We start from the raw sequence: 22,500 nt of genomic DNA, 5'->3' as shown, positions 1-22,500 counted from the left end.
ACATTTCGCGGCTCTGTGGCCAAAACGTGAGAAAAAGCTTCAGATCAAAGTGAAATGTGTTCAGGTTCACGGAGCGCGCGGAGCTTAGAGGCCACAAAGGGACGCGGAATCCGGCGGCGGCGGCGGCGCTTCGAGGCGCTCTGAGGCCGCAGGAGGCGCGTCGCGTTCGGCTGGTTTCAGCAGCACGTCGGAGCCTGTAGAGCCGAGCCGGAGCCAAACCCGAAGCCGGGACCGAGTCCGACAGGAGGAGGAGAAGAAGAAGAAGAAGAAGAAGAAGAAGAAGAAGAAGAAGAAGAAGAAGAAGACAAACAACAAATTAATAAAAAATAAAGAAGAAGAAAGAAAAAAAACAACGTAAGGAGAGAAAATGAGGGAATAATGTTGAAAACCAGAGAAGAAGAAGATCAAACAAACAATAAATAACTGATAATCGGTAAGAAAACGACGACGTCATCTTAAATGAAAGAAAAGACACAATGTCATGAGAAATAAAACTCCCAAACCTTCTTATCTTATCTTATCTTATCTTATCTTATCTTATCTTATCTTATCTTATCTTATCTTATCTTATCTCATCAACAAAGGAAACATTCAGATTCACCTGAAACGAGCTTTTCACACCATCATCCACGCGTGAGAAAATAACATTTTTTAAACGTCTCGTCCACAGCTGACGTCAATAATAATAATAATAATAATAATAATATAATGAATAATATAATGGGGATGTGTAACTCACTTTAGTTTAATTTTCATCAGATGCTGATCTCAGATCAGAAACAGGATTTCACAAAACACGAAGAAGAGTTGTGAAATATAAACTGATCTGATCAATAATAAGAAATTAACAACAATCAATAAATGTTTTGTTGTTTTATTTCAAAATGACAGAATAAGTTAAGAACGTGAAGAAGAAGAAGAAGAAGAAGAAGAAGAAGAACATGCAGCAGAGTCGAAAACCCACAAGAAACAAGCACACGACAAAAAGAGAGGGGCTTCTGTCCTTTTTAACCTCCACCCTTCATCCTCCATCCTCCACCCTTCATCTTTCCTTCCTTCATCCTTCCTTCCATCCTTCATCCTCCATCCTCCCTTCCTTCATCCTGCCTTATATCCTTTAGTCAACCCTCCTCCCCTTCTTGCTCCTTCTTTCCTCCCTTTCTGGCAGACCTGGTGGAGGATGATGAAGATGAAGTACAGGATGTCAGGGTTGAATAAACAGCCACTTTTTTCCAGAAAAGAGAAGAAGACAACTTCCCACTTCATTCATGCACATGGTGATAATAATCAATAATCAGTGATGGACAGAAGAGTTTAAATACACAGACGCGTCAACAGTCGGCAGACAGGAAGTGGTTTCTCCTTTTACACACAGAGTGAGTCACCAAACAAAGATCCTCTATCTATCCTTCATCGATATTTTTCTGATCTTCAATCGATCCATCAGGATCAAACTGTTCATTGATCTTCACAGATTACTTCCCTTCGCAGAAACTTGATCTTCAGTAAAGCTGCTTTTTTTGAATGATGGTGACATTTTTCCAAAAATTTTATTTTGAAATGAAAAATAAAGATTTAATTTTTTTTTTGTACCAAAAAGCTTTGGAGCTTTCCAGCCCTGAGTCTCGTCTGCAGGTGACCAGGAAACCTAAAGGGAGCCGTTCAAGACGTCACCTGGCTCTCGTTCCCTCGTCAGCTCATTGGCTCAAGATGATCATGGAGCTATTGATAATCATGGCTTCCATCTTCTCACATGAGGATTGAGAACAGAGAGACGGAACCGTCACACCGAAGCCATGATGAAATCCTGCTGATCGAGTCTGACTTCACATCATTGGAGCAACATCGATTTTTCTATAAACTGCGTTCAATGACATCCAGTTCAAAAGAACACGGAGCAAACGGCGTGTCTGCGACGGTCAGCTGACCCGTGTCCTCAAACAGGAAGTTTCACTCAAGTCAGAGAGTCAAGAGTGAGCAAAGATTTTTCCTCTTCTTCATGTTTCATCATCTGATGAAGCTGAAGTGCACCTGTCGCACCGCTCTCACCTGTCGCACCGCTCTCACCTGTCGCACCGCTCTCACCTGTCTGTGTCTAACATGCAGTGAGGTCACAGGTGTGAGGTCACACTGGACATTTGCAGATGTGAAAATGTGTTTTCAGTTGCATCGTGTTGATTTTCCTTTCATGCAGAAACAAACAGCAACACGACTTTTTATTAAAACCAGATTTAGAATCAATAATCAATGAAAACATCTGATCAATACACTGACGACTTTCAGCAGACAGACGATCAAACAGGGAGAAACTGATCAGAAGTCTGCTGGATACAGAGGCGGCAAAGTGTGTGTGTGTGTGTGTGTGTGTGTGTGTGTGTGTGTGTGTGTGTGTGTGTGAACTGAGCCTTTAAATAAAAAAGCCTTTTGATGTGTGTGTGGGGGGGGGTTCACTCTGAAGGTCGCAACCCCTCCAGAGGTCAGCAGAGAGGCAGACGAGGTCGTGGGAGAAACAAACCTCTGTCATATTTCTGATCAAAAAACATGATTAAGCCGTCGCTGTCGCCATGACAACCACACCATCGCCACACGAGGTGACCTCTGACCTTTAAATCTTCACTGAAACAAACTGAACCACAAACAGGAAGCAGGAACTTCTGACACATTAAACTCGGCCTCACTGAAACTATAAGTCTTGAAATCGGCAGGTGTCAAGCTGCGGGTCACGGCCCTCTGAGGGTCTCAGGATGGATGTGAGGGGTCAGACTTTTCTCTGATGTCAGCAGACAGATTGTGAGGAGGACCAGGAGCTACGACTCTAATCACCTGATCAGTTGGTTCATACGTTAGTTCCTTAGTTGATGATATTTTGCCTTAGTGGACCTGAACACAACAGTTTGCAATCAAATGACCAAAACACAACAGTTGGTCAACCTGTGGCTCCGAGACCCTGCCAGGCTCTGTGGAGTGTCGTTGTTTTCTCTCACATCAAATTTGAAATTTGTAGCTCAGTTCCGGGGGGGGGATTGCCAGAATTACCAACATGGATGTAACTCCTGGACTCGGTCTGATGATCCTGGTCTGATTTGGGGGGACCATGTCGGAGGTTTTAGTAGCAACCTTAAATCTTTGTGAGTGTTTTTCTGAACCTTCATACCTTAAAAATGATTGTGACTGTATGTAAAAGGAGAACACAGACCTGGGATCAGTTTAAACAGCTGAGCGATAATGTGTCTTTTTGTGTCCTGGTTTGGTCACAGTGCAGGAGTTCAGTTCAGCTGCTGCAGAGACCAGCAGACCAGCAGCAGCAGAGTCGATCCCATTTAGCATCATCACAGTCAGACAGGAAGTCCAGGACGGCTGCATGCAGAGAGTAAGAGTCCAAAAAGGAAGTGCAGCAGGTACTATGAGGTGTTGAGGAGCGGTCTGGGGTACACCCCCTGGTAGTAGGAGGCCTCCAGAGGCTCCATGGTCCTACCCCCGAGGCCGGATGCCCCCCCAGCACTGTAGGAGGAATACTGCAGCGCCTCGTAGGCCTTCAGGTCCAGTTTGTGCTGCTGCTCTGAAGACGACATTAAATTATTGATGGAGAATGGATGGTTGAAGGAGTAGTGGGGGTCTCCTTTGAGGTGTAGCTGGGACTCATGTGCCATGGACTGGGGGGGTAATGACAGGGAGGACAGGAGCTGGGAGCCAGATACCTTCAGGTCAGACGCCCCACCGACACCTCCCCGCAGGTCCAGACCGGGAGGTGAGGCCGCCTGGCTGGAAGAGGGCAGGGAGGAGGAGTCCAGGAGTCCTGGAGGTTTGATGGAGTCCCCAGAAGGAGATGCTCCTCCCCCCTGTTCCTTCCGGCTGTCGGATTTCGGTGACATCTTCTTCTCGCACTTGAACCTCTTCTGGCGACGCAGGTAGCAGCCGTTCTCAAACATGTTCCCAGAGTCCGGGTGCAGGGTCCAGTACGAGCCCTTCCCCGGTTTGTCTGGCGAGCGTGACACCTTGACAAAACAGTCATTGAAGGACAGCGAGTGTCGGATGGAGTTCTGCCAGCGCTGCTGGTTCTGCCGGTAATATGGGAACAGGTCCATGATCCACTGGTAGATCTCGCTCAGCGTCAGCATCTTGCTGGGTGCCTGCTGGATCGCCATGGTGATGAGTGAGATGTAGGAGTAGGGGGGTTTGGCGTGTGGGTAGCTCCGTCTGAATGCCTTGTTGTCACGGCCACGGTTCAGCCCGCCACCGCCATACGCCATGCTGGGGCTCATGGTGGGACTCATGCCCCCGTATGGGTTCAGACCCATGGAAGCCTGCTGGGCCGACACCGAGCTCATACTGGACGGGCTCAGAGCCCCGCCCATTGAGGCAACGCCCCCGCCCAGTCCCGACATGCCCACCTGAGCCGAGCCACCCATGCTGCCCACTGGGGCGGGGCTCAGACCAGTCCCACTGTACGACATGTTGAAGGAGCCTGACGTGGTACCACTGCTGGACATGTAGCCTGACATGGAGCCCATTCCTAGACCAGAGCCCATCCCACTGCCAGCCATCGGAGAGTACATCTGCAGAGAGATCATAGGCTGTTAGACCAGAGGCAGTTTCACCAGACTAGAACCATTTACACTTGAACCAGTTAGACCAAAACCAGAACAGTTTGACCAGAGTGCTTCCAGCCGCTGGCCGTTGGAGAGTACCTCTGCTGAGAGACCAGTTTTGAACCATTTAGACCAAGACCAGAACCTGTCAGGTCAGATCAGAAACAGTTTTTCCAGGTCAGATGCAGCTGAACAAAATGAAAAGTCAGTTAGACCAGAACGATACAATGAGATGGAACAAGTTAGAGCCAGTTTAGAACCAACTAGACCAGGTCAGAGACATTTAGACTAGACCAGTTAGATCAGATCAGGACCACTTAGAGTAGAACCAGATGGACTTCATGCACTGCTTCACGTTCAGGTCTCTGTAATCAAACAGATGAGACTAAAACCGGTTGACGTCCACTCAGACCAGTTCAGAAATGAATGTAATCAAACTGGTTTCTGATCCGATCCAGACTGATCCGGACTGAGAGCACAGACTAATCAAACTGATCCATTCACAGTTTACTTATTGATCGATTTCTGTGTTTATTATTTCTGATTGACCGATCAGTTTGAGTTCAGGCCTTCAGATCAATATTTCCTCAGGACTGTGGATCAATATTCAGCCGCAGACGGTGCTGATGTTACAGCTTCAAGAGTTCAAACACCTTCAGCCTGAAAACACGTCAATCAGTTCAGAAAATTCATTTGCTGCTGATGACAAACAGAGATCCATGACTCCATGATTCATGTGTCCATTCAGGGAAAAGCCCGTCATTAAATAATGAAGCAGATTTTAAGGACGCTATGAAGGGATTACTCCTGAATTCATCCTTCATTTACACCCAAAAGAAGCAACAGAGAGCACGTTTTCATGAAGATTATTTGAAGACATGAATTCATGTTTGATGGTTTTAATGCTGATTGGTTCGTTTCACGAATTTTTCTCCCACTTAAACTGAAGCCGTGAAAAGACTTTAATGAACACATGAATGACCCTTTAAATTCCTTCACTAATAACTTATGACATCACCATTAATGGATCATCGAAATGAACACATGCTCATTTCAGGCTCTTTCTAGAAATGAACGTGTGAATGATTAACTTCATGGCATCATAATTATTGATCATCTGAAGAGGCTCCTTCTGCCTCTGATCTGAGAGCAGTTCAGAACAGACGGCGACAGTATTATCAGACGGACATTTAATGTTTGACGCTGACCTCAGATCAGATCTCAGAACAGGACTTTGACTCTTTTCATTTATTTCTTATTGATTTTTATTATTTTGTTCTTTATTCGTTTAATCTTTTTAGTCTGTTTCTTCTTTCTTTTACTGCCGGCTCTCACACCATCATTTCACCCGCGCGATCAATGAAGTTTTATGTGATTCATGAATGGGTCTGAAATGAGACAGACAGACAGGTAGACTGTCACCTGTCCGTCCGTCCGTCTTTAAATCATTTCTGACTTCCAGCTGATTGTTAAACTCAAACGTTTCTGTCGTCCGTCTCAAACGTTCAGTCACTGTTAAAAACCTGATTTGATCTTCTGAATGAACACGCGCTTGATTTTATTCAGTTCTACATTTTCTGTAATGTTAAATGACATTTTAACATCGATTATCTTAAATATGATTTTGAGCTTTCCTTTGATCCCCGCGGCCTGTCGCTTCTTCTCTCCTGAAAGATTCAAACTAAAAATGAAAGATTCAAACTAAAAATGAAAGATTAAACTAAGATAAAATGGACACTGAAAGAATTAAAGAAAGGTGATTTTTGAACTGATTTTCCATCAAGTTTAATCGAAAATCCCCAAAATTCAGTTGAGTTTTGTGTTGAACTGCAGACTAAAGGGCACAAATACTTTCTGACTGATTATCAGCTGATTTTTGCCAATAATACTGTTAAAGTGTGAGCTCGCAGCGCGGGAACACCTGATCAATAACGTCAGTGATCGATTGATTGACTGATTGAAAGAATCCGCTTTTCTTTCTAAAAATGATTCCACATAAACTCAGAAATCAGCTGCTTCACGTTTCTTCAGTCTCTTCATTTTATTTATTTATTTATTCTTTTAATGAATCTTTTTTGAGAAATCATCTTCAGTTTGTTCCAAAACGTAAAATCACATTATTTCATCTGTCTGCAGATTTGTCATTTTAATATTATTCATATTAATTATTAAAAATATCATATTATTAATAATAAAGCTTCTTTTCTTGCTTTGCTGAAATTTTCCTCAGCCGTCAATCAAACATTGTAATTGTAAGAAATCAAATCATTAGTTAAAGATTTGATTGGTCCTTCGGCTCCATAAATTATATTTTATTATATTAAATCTTATTCTATTCTATTAAATTATGCCATATTGTATTATGTTGTATGAAATCATGTCACATTATTATATTATATTATATAATATTATATTATATTATATTATATTATATTATATTATATTATATTATATTATATTATATTAATGTATATTATATTAATGTATATTATATTAATGTATATTATATTATATTATGCCATATTAAATCAGATCAGGGTTTTCTGTCGTTCATTTCTTCAGTTTTCGTCTTTTTTTGGAAACTTTTCGGATCAAATCTTTTGAAGCGGCTTCATCGATGCCTTTTTTTCCTGGTTTCCTTTGATTCTTTCTCTTTCGATTCTTTCTTTTTTCTCTCTCTCTGGATTTTCATTTAAACACATTTTGGAGACATTTTTTCTTCACTCTTGTTTTTAACGCGCTCACTTCTCGAAGTTTCCAACATTCACATTAAAAATGAACTCGAGTCAAATAACGACCTCCGTCCTCAACTCTGGATCATTTTACCGCAAAACGTCCGGAGGAGTTTCCCTTCAAATTTGGATTTATCAGGACCTGATCCGGCGGGCTGTGACCCGGGTCTCGGTAAAGCAGCGGTACCGCGCGCAGAGTGTGACCGACCTCCTCGCTGTAGTATCCGCTCCAGTCCGGAGCTTCGTGTCCTTCCATCTTCACCGTGCCCAGCATGACGGGAACCCGCAGGCGGAGCACGGATCCCGCTGGTCCTAGTCCCGTTCTCCTGGTCCTGTCCCCGGTCTGTGTGTCCTGTCCAGGTGGAGGCGTGCCGAGCAGAGCCGAGCCGAGCCGAGCCGGGCCAGGAGGAGAGGAGAGGAGAGAGGCAGAGTGTCAGTGAGGAGGAGGAGGAGGAGGAGGAGGTGATGGTGACCTGCGGACTGATGTGGTCCTCCTCCTCCTTCAGGTCCAACCCTCCAGGTCTCATCTCCTGCTCCTCCTCCAGGACACACACACACACACACACACACACACACACACACACACACACACACACACACACACACACACACACACACTCTGTACCAGCCATTTCTTATCAACATGGAGAAGAAAATAATTCATGTTTTATCAGACAGAAAAATATTCGACCACGTAAACACGATGCAGGACTTCAGAGTCCATTCATTCATTCATTCATTCATTCATTCATTCATTCATTCATTCATTCATTCATTCATTCATTCTCCTTCAAACTGCACAAATTCACTCATTTTCCTGAACATGTGATGAAGATATTTGGCCTGTTTTTTTGTGTGTTTAAGGACGTTCAGGACTTGATCAATTGATCGATTGAAAATGAACGGAGTGGAATAAATGAATGAATGTGGAGGAGGGTGTTTTTAGGGGCTCAGTTCTTCTTCCTGTTCGCATGAATTGTTATCTACAGTAACTTAACTGGTCACTTTTCAATGAGGCTGCACGTCTGGAGCTAATTCATGGATCAATGAGTGGCGTTTAATTGGCTGTATCATTGACTGGATTACCTGCAGGCTTAAGGTCTCTGCAGAGGATGAAATGTAGCTCACAGTAACTGAGGCCCTCTGAGCTAAAAATCCATCAGCCTGAAGTAAAACGTTCACTCCAGGTCACCTGAGCAGAAGAGCTGAGCCTCGCTGATGAAGAACGGACGATGAGGTGCGGCCGAAAGCTCTGGCGGAAGACGTTGGAGTTTTCTGCTCGGCGCTTTCACACTCGAGCCACTATTTTTATCCAAATTCAATTTATTTCCTCATTCGTGATGTAAGTCATTAGTTTGAAGGGCTCAGCGATGAATGGATGAATTCATGGACTGCAGAGAGTGAATCTCTAACAAATACCTGAATTTCAGCCCAAATTCAGGCCGATTTGTCAGCTTGAAGGGCTTCAGTCAGAGGGATGAAGCACAAACAAGCTAATATACATGACATTGATATATAATATATTTTATATATATTATCTATTAATATTAGTGTAACTAAAAATATTTCATCTTTAAATGGACTCTGTAGTTTTTCCAGAGATTTTCTCAGCAGAGAAACTCAAAACATCCACGATGAAAACCCTGAGATTTGGTTGAAAGCTCCCACAGCTTTTAGCGACTTCCTCTTCTTTAGGTTAATTTATCCATTCTGATAAAGTCATCCATTTATTCAGCCACTCATTTTCCTCGTAAAACAACACGGAGACCTCATTAATGAGGACATGAAGCCGACTGCTTCTGCTGATTCCGAAGCTGTGAAACATTCCTCAGCGAGGTTCCTGCAGCCTTTCATTATTCAAACAGGTTTAAGGATGTTTTTAGCCATCGAAGGTAATCCATTAAAATGCCTTCATATATATAATCCAGTTCATGTATCCACCAATTAGCTCCTGGGCTGCCTTCATTACATAATTAATAATGGGTTAATGAATGGACTTAAATCAGAAAGGGCCTCCGTTTGAGAGACACGATGAAGAATTATTTAGCTTTATTTAAACAGGAAGTGAGAATCTCTCAAGTACTTATCTTATCTTATCTTATCTTATCTTATCTTATCTTATCTTATCTTATCTTATAACGATCAAATTACCTTGATTATTGTCAAATAATCAGGATTCACTTTGTGTATCAACATTAGCGTAGCTTGAAGCAGCAGACATGAAGTCTAAATGTGGAATGAAACCTGTAAAGTTTCACCAGTTTGACCTCTTCAGACTGATCACAGGTCAGATTCTGCTCTGCTTACTGGTCGGCCTTCTGCTTGGCTGGTTGCAGTCTGGTGGTTTGAGGCTGTTCATGAGCGAGTAACAGCTGATCACTGCTCGCCATCATCACCGCGGACTAAAGGACAGTTACACCAAAACACTGAGAGAAGAGGAAGAGGAGGAGGAGGAGGACCGAAGAGGGCAAGTCAAATAACTTTGTTTATTCATCCATCTTTTTCCAGAACTGCAGTTAGAAAGTAATTTAGAGCTTCAGTGCCCAGAGGCCCCTGAGGAAAGTGATCCAGCCCTGGACATCATGTATCTGCAGACACACATGGAAAACACACAGTGTGTACTTTGAGCCAGCACCTGCTGAGGTCAGCTGCCCCGAAACCAATGTGTTCTTCATGAAGCGTCATATGTGACTGTCAGAGAGGACGGCTCGATTCACTCTGGAGGTTTTATTTGCCGCACTGGTAATGTTTGGTAAAGTTCAGAGAGTACGTTCATGGACAAAATTAGATTTCACTGGCTGTTCCTAATAAACTGGCCGCTCACAGCAGCTTTGTGCTGCTTTGGTTTTAATGAGACAACTGAGGTTTTAAGTAAAGATCCAAAAAACCACGAAAGCAAAAGAAACCTGGAGACGTCAGCCGTGGGACAGCTGGCGGTCCACGTAGGAGCTGGACCACTTTTTCTAAGTTCTGCTGCAGAACGTTGAACCGGAACGGTCGAAGTTGTCTCATGTTGATCTTTTTGGATCCAGGTTTGGATCCAGTTTGACCAGTTCCTGGCTGGAGAGCTCAGCCGCTTTCACCTCCAGTGAGGCCAGAAGGACACGAGGTGTGTCTGAACTGAACTGCCTTCCACTAATTTATGTTGGTGTTTTGGTGTTTCTGGTTCATGAGACTGACGGCGCCGGCGTCCGCAGAGCGCTGTGCTGACGTCAGCTGCGTGCGGAGGCTGAAGCTTCCTGTTTGTGATTCAGGACTCAAATCCTGAAGAGGAGGAGGTTCACAGCGTCTGCGTGACTCACAGGACACTAAATCCTGCAGCCGTCACACTGAAAGCTCCTCAGGTATAATTATCCTGTACCTGCAGAGACTGACTCACCTGTCACCTGGCCACGACCTCCTCACACAGACTGACAGACTCCAGTAGACAGGATGTGAGGTCACGGGGGCCTGACACCGACAGGCAGGTAGAGACTGAACGAGACCTGGATTTGAATGTGTCTGGAGGAGAGGTGTGCCACATTTTTTGAGTCTCCGTCAGGGAAGAATGAGGTGACGCTTCTCTCAGGTCCTCAGGTGGGACGCACCTTCATCTCAGTCAAAGTCCTCTTTCATTCAGGTCTCTGAGAGTCAACTTCCTCACTCTGCTCAGGACTCTCATTCTTTAGGATCCCTGAGGGGGGAGCCAGGTGTGCTGCATCCTTAAACTGCCTTTCCTTACACCTGTCCAAGGCTCTGCCTGACCTCACCTGCCTTACCTGAAGCAGTTCTTCAACCATTTGGAGCACATTCATACACAAGTCTGTTTTCTCAGCTTGGACTTCTTTCTGAAAAAAAAACAGACAGTGTCTATATATTTATATTGTTATATTTTTTACTTCTTAATAGCTTCTTTTTAGTAGATGTGTCAGGCGCCAACCTCACCAAAGCAAATTCCTCGTATGTGTAAAATCGTACTTGGCAATAAAGGTTTTTTTTAAATTCTGATTCTGATTCTGATTCATGGTTTTGCTCTCGCTTGAAAGGAAACACTCTGAATGACTGTCAGAGCTGTTTGAACACACTGAAGAGGCAGGTTTCTATTTCTGCCTGCACATTGTTATTATTATTATTATTATTAAATACACGCCTGCAGTCCACGAGGTCTGGAAAACAATGAGACCTCTGCTTGTAAACGTTGATTACAACATCACAGAAACTGTGAAATGTGTTTTCCAAAAAAAGTAACATTTAAAATTACATTTATTTTTTTTACGATATTTATCCAGATAAATGTCTATATTTCTATTTGGACCATCTCTATTCATATTTAGAGCTGGGTTCTCAAACTGACCACTCAAAGGTCCACATCTGATTTTCATTCAAGGTCAAACGTGGAACATGATTGGCTATAAGAAAATGGTTTTGAATCAGGTAATCAGCGTCGCTGGGCAGCACGAGGCTCAGACAGTCCATGTTCATTTCTCACTTTCTCTGGCTGGACATTGATGAGTGAAACACACGATGTCAACCACAGAGAAACCAGCCTTTAAAACCACCTTCATCACTGCAGTGATGATGATGATGAGACAGATCACTGCGAAGGATCTCCAGCTACACTGAATATTCAGCAGAATGAACCAATCACTGATCAATGATAAATGTGTTCAGAATGGAAAATGTTGTCGTCTGTTGAAACACGAGGTGACCCCAGGCATCTGTTGAAGGGCCACGGTGCTTCTGCGGGGCCGGAGCTAAAATAAAAAGGCCTAATCAGCCAAAAGCCGTTTGATGTTTTCACTTTCTTACAAAATGAATGTTATTTTAACAAGTATCACTTTAAACATGTAAAATCCATGGTGATAGTTAGATACTGAAAAAGCTCTCCGAGCTCCACCAGGGAGGCAGTCAGTGCTGGAAACCCGCCGTTCAACGACCAAAGAACGAGTCCTGATCTGCTCCTCAGCAAGCAAACAAAAATACTCAGTTTGAGATTGATACAACCGCTGGTCAGCGAACACAAACTCTTCCTCCCTCTAACAGACGAGCTGTGCGAGTCTCCATGACTGCCTGTAGGAACCATGAAGTATGGACTTTTTGGACGATCCAGGGGTTGGTGAGCTAATCGACCGTCACTCTCAGGATGGACTGGACCTCAGATGTGCACATTTTTTGACTTCATTAATATTCTGCAGACCAAATGAGAATGTGGTTGTCTGGATGCGACCTGTGGGCCACCAGTTGAAGATATGGGTTGGGTCTGGATTGACTTGCTGTTCAGGACTTTGAGAAGCCCTGATTTGGTTGCACATGACTCGATCTTAACAAAACCAAAGAGAACGAGGCGCTTCCATTCAGTGTGGACTCTCGTTGGGTACTGTAGACTGTGGACACTTTGTGGAAGACCCTTACTGGTCAAATTAGGAGTCAATCCGAAGGTCAGAGTGCAGTGGCCATTGTGAGACAAACCTATCACTTATGCATACATGCTCACTGGAGTTGTAACAGAAAACATGGCGGATTAGTTTTGGACTGAATGTTTTACTGGACTGAACTGGTTGGATCTTTGCCAGTGTAACCCCAGACGTGTCCTCTCAGACTCCCGGACGTTTTGTTTGATCTATGCAGATTGTTTTCACATGAAAACTGTGTTTGATGTTTTTTCTGGGTCTTTCAGGGTCTGCAGTGAGACCTGAACCTGGTCTGACTCTGGTCTGTCAGCTGGGGCGATGCCTTTGTTCTGCTCGTTGCACCCACACCAGCTGATGGACTTTGGTGACCTCAGTCCACTGCAGGTCCAAAAGGCTGTGTGAGTCAAAGGGTCAGTTCAGATGCAGTTTGACGTAGAGTGTGTGTTAGTTTTCTGTGGTTGTGCTGTTCTGTGTTCTGCTCCGTTCACAGAAGAACAGCCACCATGTTGAAACGCTTTCCTGACTTTATGGACATGATGTGATGCTGCCACCTGCTGGTGTCACTGAAACTACACTGACAGTGAGTGGTGACATATTTTCAATATTCTCAATGTTGTTGGTGTAAAATACAGGCGGCCAGGAGCGTTCAGGGGCCTCCAGGAGCATTCAGGGGCCTCCAGGAACGTTCAGGGGCCTCCAGGAGCGTTCAGGGGCCTCCAGGAACGTTCAGGGGCCTCCAGGAGCGTCCAGGGGCCTCCAGGAGCATTCAGGGGCCTCCAGGAACGTTCAGGGGCCTCCAGGAGCGTCCAGGGGCCTCCAGGAGCATTCAGGGGCCTCCAGGAGCATCCAGGGGCCTGAACACTTGACAGCTGCTGTGGTTCACCAGGTGAATGAAAACATAATTGTAATAATTGTAATAAACTGTGAGACAGACAGACAGACAGACAGACAGACAGACAGACAGACAGAGACAATATGGACAGACTTGTGACCTCCATGATGAGCTGCTCCTGGGTCACATGACCTGTCTGTCCTCTTCATCAGTTCACGCTGTGGACCGTAGCTGCTGTGGCAGCTTTGACAGACAGTCTGTTGGTGTTCAGGTCTGCTGTCTGCTGGACTGGAAAAGCTCCTCAGCGTGATGGTGGAGGGTGCTGCTCTGTGTTTCTCAGCCGCAGGCCAAGACTCTCCTTCACGTTAGCATTAGAGTCCCTTTGTGGTCCAAAGGGAAAACAGGAAACCCGTGTCTATGGTGGAGCGCAGAGGACGAGTTGAGGAGTCTTCAGTGAGGCTGCTCTGTGCTCTGGTGGTACAACAGGCTGTGGCTTCTAATCTCCTCTGGACTCGGTGCAGGCACCTCACCCATACCGCTGAGGCTCAGCTGACGCGTGCCGGTGACGTTGTGGACGGTTTTAACCACCCAGGTCACGGCCCTCTTGTCCTGGGTCCTGCAAGAACTTTGCCAGTTTGAAATATTTCCAGTCAGAAACTTTCTATCGCTTCCCTGTAAAAGTTGATATTTGGCCGTTTGCAGACGCTTCTGAGCCGCGGTGGAGCTGTGAGATGACCATGACAGATGCTCTGTGATTCCAGGGAACCCACAGCTGGTCACCTCCACATGGACGGCGTCTCTTCTGTGGCGGTGACGTGTTGAACACGTCCCTCTTATCCGCTGTGGACACTGACAGTGGCTGGTCCTCTGGAGGCGGAGCAGATATCTGATTTGCTGTTCAGAGATCAAAGCGAGCATAAAATCTGTTGAGCTCATCGGGCAATGTGGCCTCTTACCTGATGGGGGCGCTGCTGCCTCTGCAGCCTGTGGTCGTCTCCGTCACTTGCCACATGTCTTTGGTGCTGAGGTCTCGGCCTGCTTTGCCTCCTTGATACCAGCTTTCAGTCTTGCTTTGGTGGATGTGTCATGTGACATGTTGACCATTTAATGGCTGAATGCTGCATCACTTTAAATGTTGCTGCTGCAAGGAATTGTGGGACGGCTTTGTCTCCTTTCATGAAGGATGGTCCAGTGTGTCTTTTGCTGAAGGAGATAAGAAAGGAGGCACTGAGGCACCTTTCCTCCTCACTTAAAGAGTTCAAACAGCTTCATCATGGCTGCCGCTCACACTTTTCAGCGAGTCAGCAACAACCAATCAGAGCTCGTTTCTGTGCTGCAGCAGAGACAAAGTGAAGAAAGAAAAGAAAGAAGTCATCAGCTGTTTCTTGACAGCAGCACCGGTGTGACTGTTCATATATGTCCATATAAAACATTATATAACAGCATATCAGCTCATACGTTTTAATCAAACACATCATGATAGTATTTGTACAAATATTCCAAAGCTTTATTGGCAAAGACAACAGAAACAGAAAAAAACTGGCGATTTGAAGAACTGCAGATCCTGACTGATCACACTGATCCATGAGATCAAACAATTCACATTCACACTGTCAGCGTGTGTGTGTGTGTGTGGGGGGGGGGGGGGGGGGGGGTGTCATCATCACCATGGTGACCACATCTGCTGTTTCCTGTGGTGTGGCAGCACAAACTGTCCTCCCTGTCCACAGGCTGCGTCCATGCTGCTTTTATTTTGAAGGTCCAGCAGATGGTGCCAAAGTCTCAAGCTGTTCCTCCATCCAATCACGGAGCAGCACCAGGTGAAAAGACAGAGACAGACAGAGGAGTCTCTGAGGACCAGCTGGACTCGCCTCAGACTCTGCAGCCTGTTCTGGGATCAGGTTTGAAATTCGGTGACTCGTTTGGATCAGAAATAAAATACTGAAGTCACAAAACAAGACGAAGACTTTTAGACACAGAAGTCAAAGAACTCGACATCAATGCAAAAATAGTTCTATCAAAATACATTTTTCAACATTATTCTACGTTTCAAGAAGTCAGAGCACACACTCAAAGTAATCTGATTACACTGACACGCAGAAAGGGCTCCTCTCAGGTAACTGATGAGGACAGGTATCATCATCATCATCATCATCATCATCATCATCATCATCATCATCATCATCGTCCTCCGTGTCCAGCAGGAAACTCTCACCTGAGCTGTCAGTGACATCATCAGCAAGGTGACCTTCAGGCAGCTGACAGGAGATCAGTTAATGGACTCAGTGATGAGATGGAACGCAAAGCCACAGATTTGATCATACAAAAGCTTTTATCATCAGCGTTATGGTCCATGGACTGATTCAAGTCATCCTCCTCATCATCACTGCAGATTACAGGTGAGAACAGGTCATCATCATCATCAGGTTCACAGTCTTTACCTCCGTCTGTTACAGATTCATCATCATCATCATCATCATCATCATCATCATTATCATCATCATCATCATCATCATCATCATCATCATCATCATCATCATCATTATCATCATCATCATTATCATCATCATCATCATCATCATCATTATCATCATCATCATTATCATCATCATCATCATCATCATCATCATCATCATCATCATCATTATCATCATCATCATTATCATCATCATTATCATCATCATCATCATCATCATCATTCTTCACTCAGCTACAAGAAGTCAACTACCATTCCCAGGGTGCATTTCACTGACAAACAGCCAATCACAGAGCTGAACATTTCAGTCGGGTCAATGTCTGATTCTGGATCAATTTTTTGTCACGATGCACAAATCTTCATTTCTTGAAATATTTCTTCATGATGTCAGAAATAAACGTTCAGCTCGAAAGAAAAGTGAAAGATTACAAACATGTTTTCAATACAAGTACACACAGTTGCATTCTGGGTAAAAACAGGTTCATAATTTTAGCTAAAATCTATGTTTCATTTTTCTTAATCTGAGCTCTTGAAGTCGTTTCCCTAAACAGAGTCAGATTATGTCATCAATCAGTAAATGAATGAACCCAAACAGCGTCAGCGAATCGACAGCAGCATCATCACTTCCTGTTTTTCCACCTTTACATTCAGTGAGGTCAAAGGTCATGAATACCAAAACAAAGCAGCAGTTCCAGATCCACCTGGATGAGACAGAGCAGGGGGCGGGGCTACAGTTAATGTGGTCAGACTGAAATCAGGACAGGAAGTGGCGTGGTTGTGTTATGTCATAAACTGCAGAAGCTAACATTGCTAATGGGCTAACAAGGACTCAGCAGATTTGTTCATTATTCAGCATTTTATGATTTACTGTCTGCAGCCAATCAGCATCTGTTCTTCTGCTGTTTGTATGATTTCTCCTGCAGCTACAACATTCACCTTTTGACCGGTCAGGCCCGCCCCCTCTCTCTGATTGGTCAGAGAGACTTCACAAATTCAATCAGACTGAACTGTGTGTGATCTGAGTTCAAGACAGGAAATGAATGTTTCCTGTCCAGTGTGACATCATCACATTCATGTTGTTCATGTCTGGAGGAAGTAAGGTCCCGCTGCGTCCAGGTGTCCTCCACAGGCCCACCTGCTCAGGATCCCTCTCTGTTCCCGACAGGATGCTGGATCAACCAATCAGCTGGCAACTTACAGTTACCCATAACAGTTACCTCTCTGTGCACATCTGGAGGTGCGATCAGGGTTCAGACTACATCCTGGAGCTGGCGTTGCGGGGGCAGGTTCTGTTCCTGCCCTCTGAGTCCTCCTCCCGATCCACACGCGGGTCCTGATCCAGACTGAGTCTGCGGCTCTTCAGGGCCGTGCTGTAGTAGTCCAGGTAGTCCAGGGGCTCCTCGGGGGCCTCCATCCAGCGCAGACACAGGATCCTCTGGAAGGACCGCCGGAAGTTGTCGGACAGGAAGCCGTAGAGCAGCGGGTTCGCGCAGCTGTTGGCGTAACCCAGGACGACGGCCAGCTGGCTGAGGGTGGGGTCGTGACGCTGCAGGAAGACGCCCACCAGCTGTACCACGTGGAAGGGCATCCAGCACACCACGAACACCGACACCACCACCGTCACCATCACCGTGATCTTCCTCTCCGACTTCCTGCGCTGCTGCCAGCCGGCCCGCAGCGCCACCACCCGCAGCTGACTCAGGATCAGCACGTAGCACAGGCAGATGGCGAGCACCGGGAACAGGAAGCCCATCAGGAAGGCGTAGACCGCAAACGCCGCCATCCAGCGCCGCTCCGGCTCCGGCATCTGCATGTTACAGGCCACCGAGCCGTCCGAGTTGGGGGCGGTGGAGGAGAAGAGGATGATGGGAAGGATGACCAGCAGGGAGAACATCCACACGCACACGTTGACCAGCTTGGCCACGGTGGGCCGCCGGTACCGGGACGCCCGCAGCGGGTGCACCACGGCGATGTAGCGGTCCACGCTGAGCACCGTCAGGCAGTAGATGCTGGTGAACATGTTGATGGCGTCCACGCTGAGCACGAGGCGGCACAGCGCCGCGCCGAACGGCCACCGGCGCAGCAGCGCGGCGGTGACCACGAACGGCACGCTGAGCATCAGCAGCTCGTCCGCCACCGCCAGGTTCAGGATGTACAGGTTGGTGGCCGTCTTCATCTTAGCGTACCGGAAGATGACGTAGATGACCATGGAGTTCCCGCTCAAACCGACCAGACACACCAGCGAGTAGATGGAGGAGATGAGAGCCGCGCTGCCCGCGGAGGACGCGCCGCCGCCGCCGGACGCAGAGACGTTACCGGATCCGTTCAGCAGGAAGAAGCCGCCGCCGTCCTCCAGAGAGCTCGGAGCAGAGACGGGAAGAGACGAAGAAGAGAGAGAGAAGGAGGAGGAGGAGGAGGAGGAGGAGGTGTTCAGCTGCATGACAGAGAAATGATGGAGAGATTCATCCAGAAAAACAAGATCAGATCATCAGATCAGCTGCCGCCTGCCTCAACTGATCCGGTTCAACCGAGACGCGCTCCGGTAGGGAGAGAGAGAGAGAGAGAGAGAGACACACACACACAGACTGAGAGAGAGAGAGAGAGAGAGAGAGAGAGACACACACACACAGACTGAGAGAGAGAGAGAGAGAGAGACACACACACACACACAGACTGAGAGAGAGAGAGAGAGAGAGAGAGAGAGACACACAGACAGAGAGAGAGAGAGACACACACACACAGACTGAGAGAGAGAGAGAGAGAGAGAGAGACACACACACACAGACTGAGAGAGAGAGAGAGAGAGAGACACACACACACAGACTGAGAGAGAGAGAGAGAGAGAGAGACACACACACACAGACTGAGAGAGAGAGAGAGAGACACACACACACACACACACACAGACTGAGAGAGAGAGACACACACACACACACAGACTGAGAGAGAGAGAGGACTGACACACACACACACACACACACAGAGAAGACTGACACACACACACATATACACACACACTGAGAGAGAGAGAGAGTATTTTCCAGCTTCACCAGTTTGTAATATTATCAGACTACAGGTGTGATCAGGTGAGCAGCATGTGCTCCGTCTAGCTGTCCTCCACCTGTGGGACATAGTCTGCGGATGTCCTCTCAAGGATGAGACAATTTAGGACAGACTCATCTCACAATCTGTCTATCACTGTTGAAGCTCCAGCAGCTGTCGTCATGGAAACGAGGAACGTCACGTGACCTGAGTGGCAGCGCTGGTCACGTGACAGACTCGTCACAGTTCGTGCGCAGAGTGGACGTTTGTGATGTGAGGTTAGAATTAAGGTGCCACACATTCATCATTAATATGGTGTTAACGCATCCTCAGCTGTCCAAATAAAACCAGTGCAACTTTATTTAAAACAGCAAAATCTTTATTGATCAGAAAGAAAAAGCCTCAACGTGATGATCAACAACCAGTTTTCTTACTTCCATAACGTGAATAAAATCAGTTTATTTTCAGATTAAAAGGTGTGACTTTACTTTAAACAGAGAACAATCAGCCAATGAGGGGACGCAGTCTTCTTCTTCTGCTTCAGAAACTTGAATAAAAACCTCCATCAGGTGCATCATCAGGAACCAAACAACCACGACCACCAGAGGGCAGCAGCGACGAGCCCTCCTACCTGTCAGATGTGTGGTCGTGGTCAGCCAGCAGGCTTTGGATGAACATGTTAGCTGAGCTTTGCTACAACAGCTAATAAATAATTAGAAGCGATGAAGTTTCTTCAGTGAATATTAGAAACATCAGTCGATCAATAACTGTGATGACGAACTGTTGGAGCGACATCATAAACCTGAAGACCCGGAGAATCCGCCGTCCTCTCAGACAAAAGTAAAGAGTAGCGGTTACAGAAGTGTGACTGCATCCTGTCAGTTAGTTACCCCCGAAAGTAGTGGAACTACATCACCAACACTAGTTATGAACTGAAGACGGGATCAGACGCCATTACAGTTCACTCCACGTGAGGACACTATTACACAGAATCTACATCATACACCTGGACCTCACCTGTTCATAGTACAGCACCTGTTTCCCACTGGATCCACTGAGGAACGCGCAGGTCGAGATGATCTTCTGCGTCTCGCGTGTTCGTCTGCTTCACAAACTTATTTTCTGATCATACTGCTTCACGTGGCCTCTGATTAAATTAACTCATGTCATGTGGGTCGTATATGTGCTGTGGTCAAGATAAACACATCTGGGTTATTAATTATGGAAATAACAGGATTTCAGCTGTGCCACAAAACAAACTTTACATTTTTACATTTTAAAAATCTCATGTGAGAACATTGAAAAAAACTTAAAACTGAAAAATGAACTTTCTTTCTTCAGAAAATTTTGAGTCTCTCTGGAGACGCAGAATTTTCACCCAGCAGCACACTGAATGATGCCGTTGATGATGTCACTGCCACACGGTGCCTTCGACCAATTGCAGCTCTGCTCCCTCATATTGCTACCTTCTCATCAGCAGTTTCAGAGGAACTCTTGCTCTTCAGCGCCATCTTTTCCGCCTTCTTCATGATACGTTTTCTTGACCGCCTCATCAGGCAGCACTTCACCGTCACCGCGACCACCACCACCAGCACCACCAGTGCTGCCACAGCAACCAGCACCGGGATAAGGATACCTGACAGCAAGCTCTTGTCACCATTTTTTGTCGTATCTGTGCACACCGCCGAGTCCTCGTCTTGCTGGTTCCCATTCTCATCAGAACAGACGCACCTGTAGGAGCCCTCGGTGTTCAGGCAGGTGTGCCTGCAGGGGGCGTGACCACCGCTGCACTCATCGATGTCCACACAGTTTCCAGAAGCGTCTTTCTGGAAGCCGTCCTCACACGGCTGGCAGATGGTGGTAAAGTTGGCGGGGGAGTCATCCAACAGCCGCCACACAGTAGGGCGGCCTGAGCAGTGGAGCTCCAGCTTGATGGTGGACCAGCACTCCACCTTGATCCTGCTACTGTTGTTGCCATCCAGAATGAGGGAGCGGGCACCAGGGATGAGGGGGTGCTGACACGAGTCCAACCCTGGTGCTGGTTCAGAACCAGGATCAGGTCCCTGCAGTTCAGATCCAGTTGTAGGCTTCAGGTCAGCTTCTGGTACTATTGTTTGGGTTGAAAGTTCAGGTTCTGGTGTAGCTGGTTCTGGTTTTTGTGTTGCAGGTCTAGATTCAGGTTTATGTGGCTCAGGTGTAGTAGTGTTAGGTTCAGGTGTAGTCGGTTCTGGTTCTGATGTAGCAAGTTTAGGTGGATGAAGTGTCCCTCCTGCCAGTCTGTCTCTCACTTTACAGATGACCTGGTAACTATTCTTACAAGTGGTGCTGATCAGACCCCACCTGGTCACTGTTGACCCCTCCAGCTCCACCTTGAGTGCTGCACAGCGAACCGTCGTGCAGGTGTGTTTTGGTTCCTCTGCCCAGCGGCTCACCTGTGACTCTTCACTGCCGTCTTCCATCCACTTGAATCCTCTCAGTGGCAGCGTGGGAACCACACACTCATTCTTCACCTTCCTCAGGCCAACCCAGAAGGTGAACTCATTCTGATTTAGGTGTGAAAGTGACTTGGACACAAGCTCAAGGATGCTGGTGACCTCCTGCTTGGTAGCGAGTGTCGTCAGGACACCAGGGGTGCACTCCACCATGGCCCGGTCGAAGCTGACTTGGGTGCGGTGGATGGTGTAGCGCGATGGTGAAGCAGGATCAGCCGAAATGCTTCTGAAGAGGATGATAACCGTCCAAAGGTAAATCCAGCAGGAGCAGAACCAAGACTCCATCTTCTCTGACTCCGCCCCCACTGATGATGATGTCAGTCTGTCAAAACAAAGACGATTGCAAAAAAATGTGTTTCTGTTTGTGTGTGAAACTCGATGAGAGACCAAGGGGAAGTAAAAGACACTCGTTTCACTTTAAAGACGGAATTGAGTTCATTTCATGGAGGCTGAAGGCGTCAAACTGTGATTAAGAATATCTGAAAGCTCGTGATATGCAGACGATACTGAACTCTGCTTTTCTCTTTCTCCTGACGAGAGACTGATTTGCTGCATTGATCAGATTAATGATCGATTTCTCTCCAACTCAACAGGGAGAAAACTGAAATCACTTTTTGGTAGAAGGTCAGAAATCTGGATCAGCACCCACATGAATTCTCATAATTATAAGAATTTATAATAATTAACAGGAATGAATTTTACTTTTCAAGGTACTAATTCCTAAACGTCTACAGCAGACTTAAGCATTTATGGGCAGTGAGTTAGACCACCATAAGGGTCTGCTGACTGTTTCAATGACTCAGTTCACAGTACAGCAGGAAAACCAGACCCTCACATTGTTCCTGAGTTGGTGGGAGTTCACTGTTCACCAACAGGAACCTGTAAATACTTTGAATTAACCTGCAGGCTACACTCCAGCTCTTAATCAGTATATTACAGTCTGTCAT

General features: G+C 46.1%; 3 protein-coding genes across 4 annotated transcripts in view; all 3 read right to left on the bottom strand.

Annotated features, from left to right (window-relative positions):
• Positions 1-878: 878 nt before the first annotated feature.
• Positions 879-7,753, bottom strand: foxa1 (forkhead box A1). 2 transcript variants are annotated; one of them, XR_011603042.1, is made up of 3 exons: positions 7,530-7,753; positions 2,086-4,556; positions 1,915-2,049 (listed from the first exon to the last, which is right to left on the bottom strand). XR_011603042.1 is itself a non-coding variant. In XM_070979466.1 (2 exons), exons 1-2 carry the CDS (start codon positions 7,593-7,595, stop codon positions 3,402-3,404), a joined length of 1,221 nt encoding a protein of 406 aa, XP_070835567.1. In that variant the 5' UTR covers positions 7,596-7,753; the 3' UTR covers positions 879-3,401. The 2 variants fall into 2 exon arrangements, 1 of the variants encoding a protein (XP_070835567.1); XM_070979466.1 differs by having other exon boundaries at positions 879-4,556.
• Positions 7,754-17,257: 9,504 nt separating this feature from the next.
• Positions 17,258-18,459, bottom strand: sstr1a (somatostatin receptor 1a). Its single transcript, XM_070979326.1, has one exon. The coding sequence runs from the start codon at positions 18,457-18,459 to the stop codon at positions 17,275-17,277; it is 1,185 nt and encodes a 394-aa protein (XP_070835427.1). The 3' UTR covers positions 17,258-17,274.
• A 966-nt stretch (positions 18,460-19,425) lies between these two features.
• Positions 19,426-22,500, bottom strand: part of clec14a (C-type lectin domain containing 14A) — a 3,811-nt gene continuing 736 nt past the window's right edge. Inside the window, exon 2 of the mRNA XM_070979117.1 lies at positions 19,426-21,875. Coding sequence (XP_070835218.1) covers positions 20,516-21,838 — 1,323 coding nt within the window. The 5' untranslated portion in view covers positions 21,839-21,875 and the 3' untranslated portion in view covers positions 19,426-20,515. The remainder of the gene's footprint in view (positions 21,876-22,500) is intronic.

Source organism: Chaetodon trifascialis, chromosome 14, assembly GCF_039877785.1.
Source record: "Chaetodon trifascialis isolate fChaTrf1 chromosome 14, fChaTrf1.hap1, whole genome shotgun sequence".
NCBI lineage: Eukaryota > Metazoa > Chordata > Actinopteri > Chaetodontiformes > Chaetodontidae > Chaetodon > Chaetodon trifascialis.
This window is presented reverse-complemented; position numbering and strand designations above follow the sequence as displayed.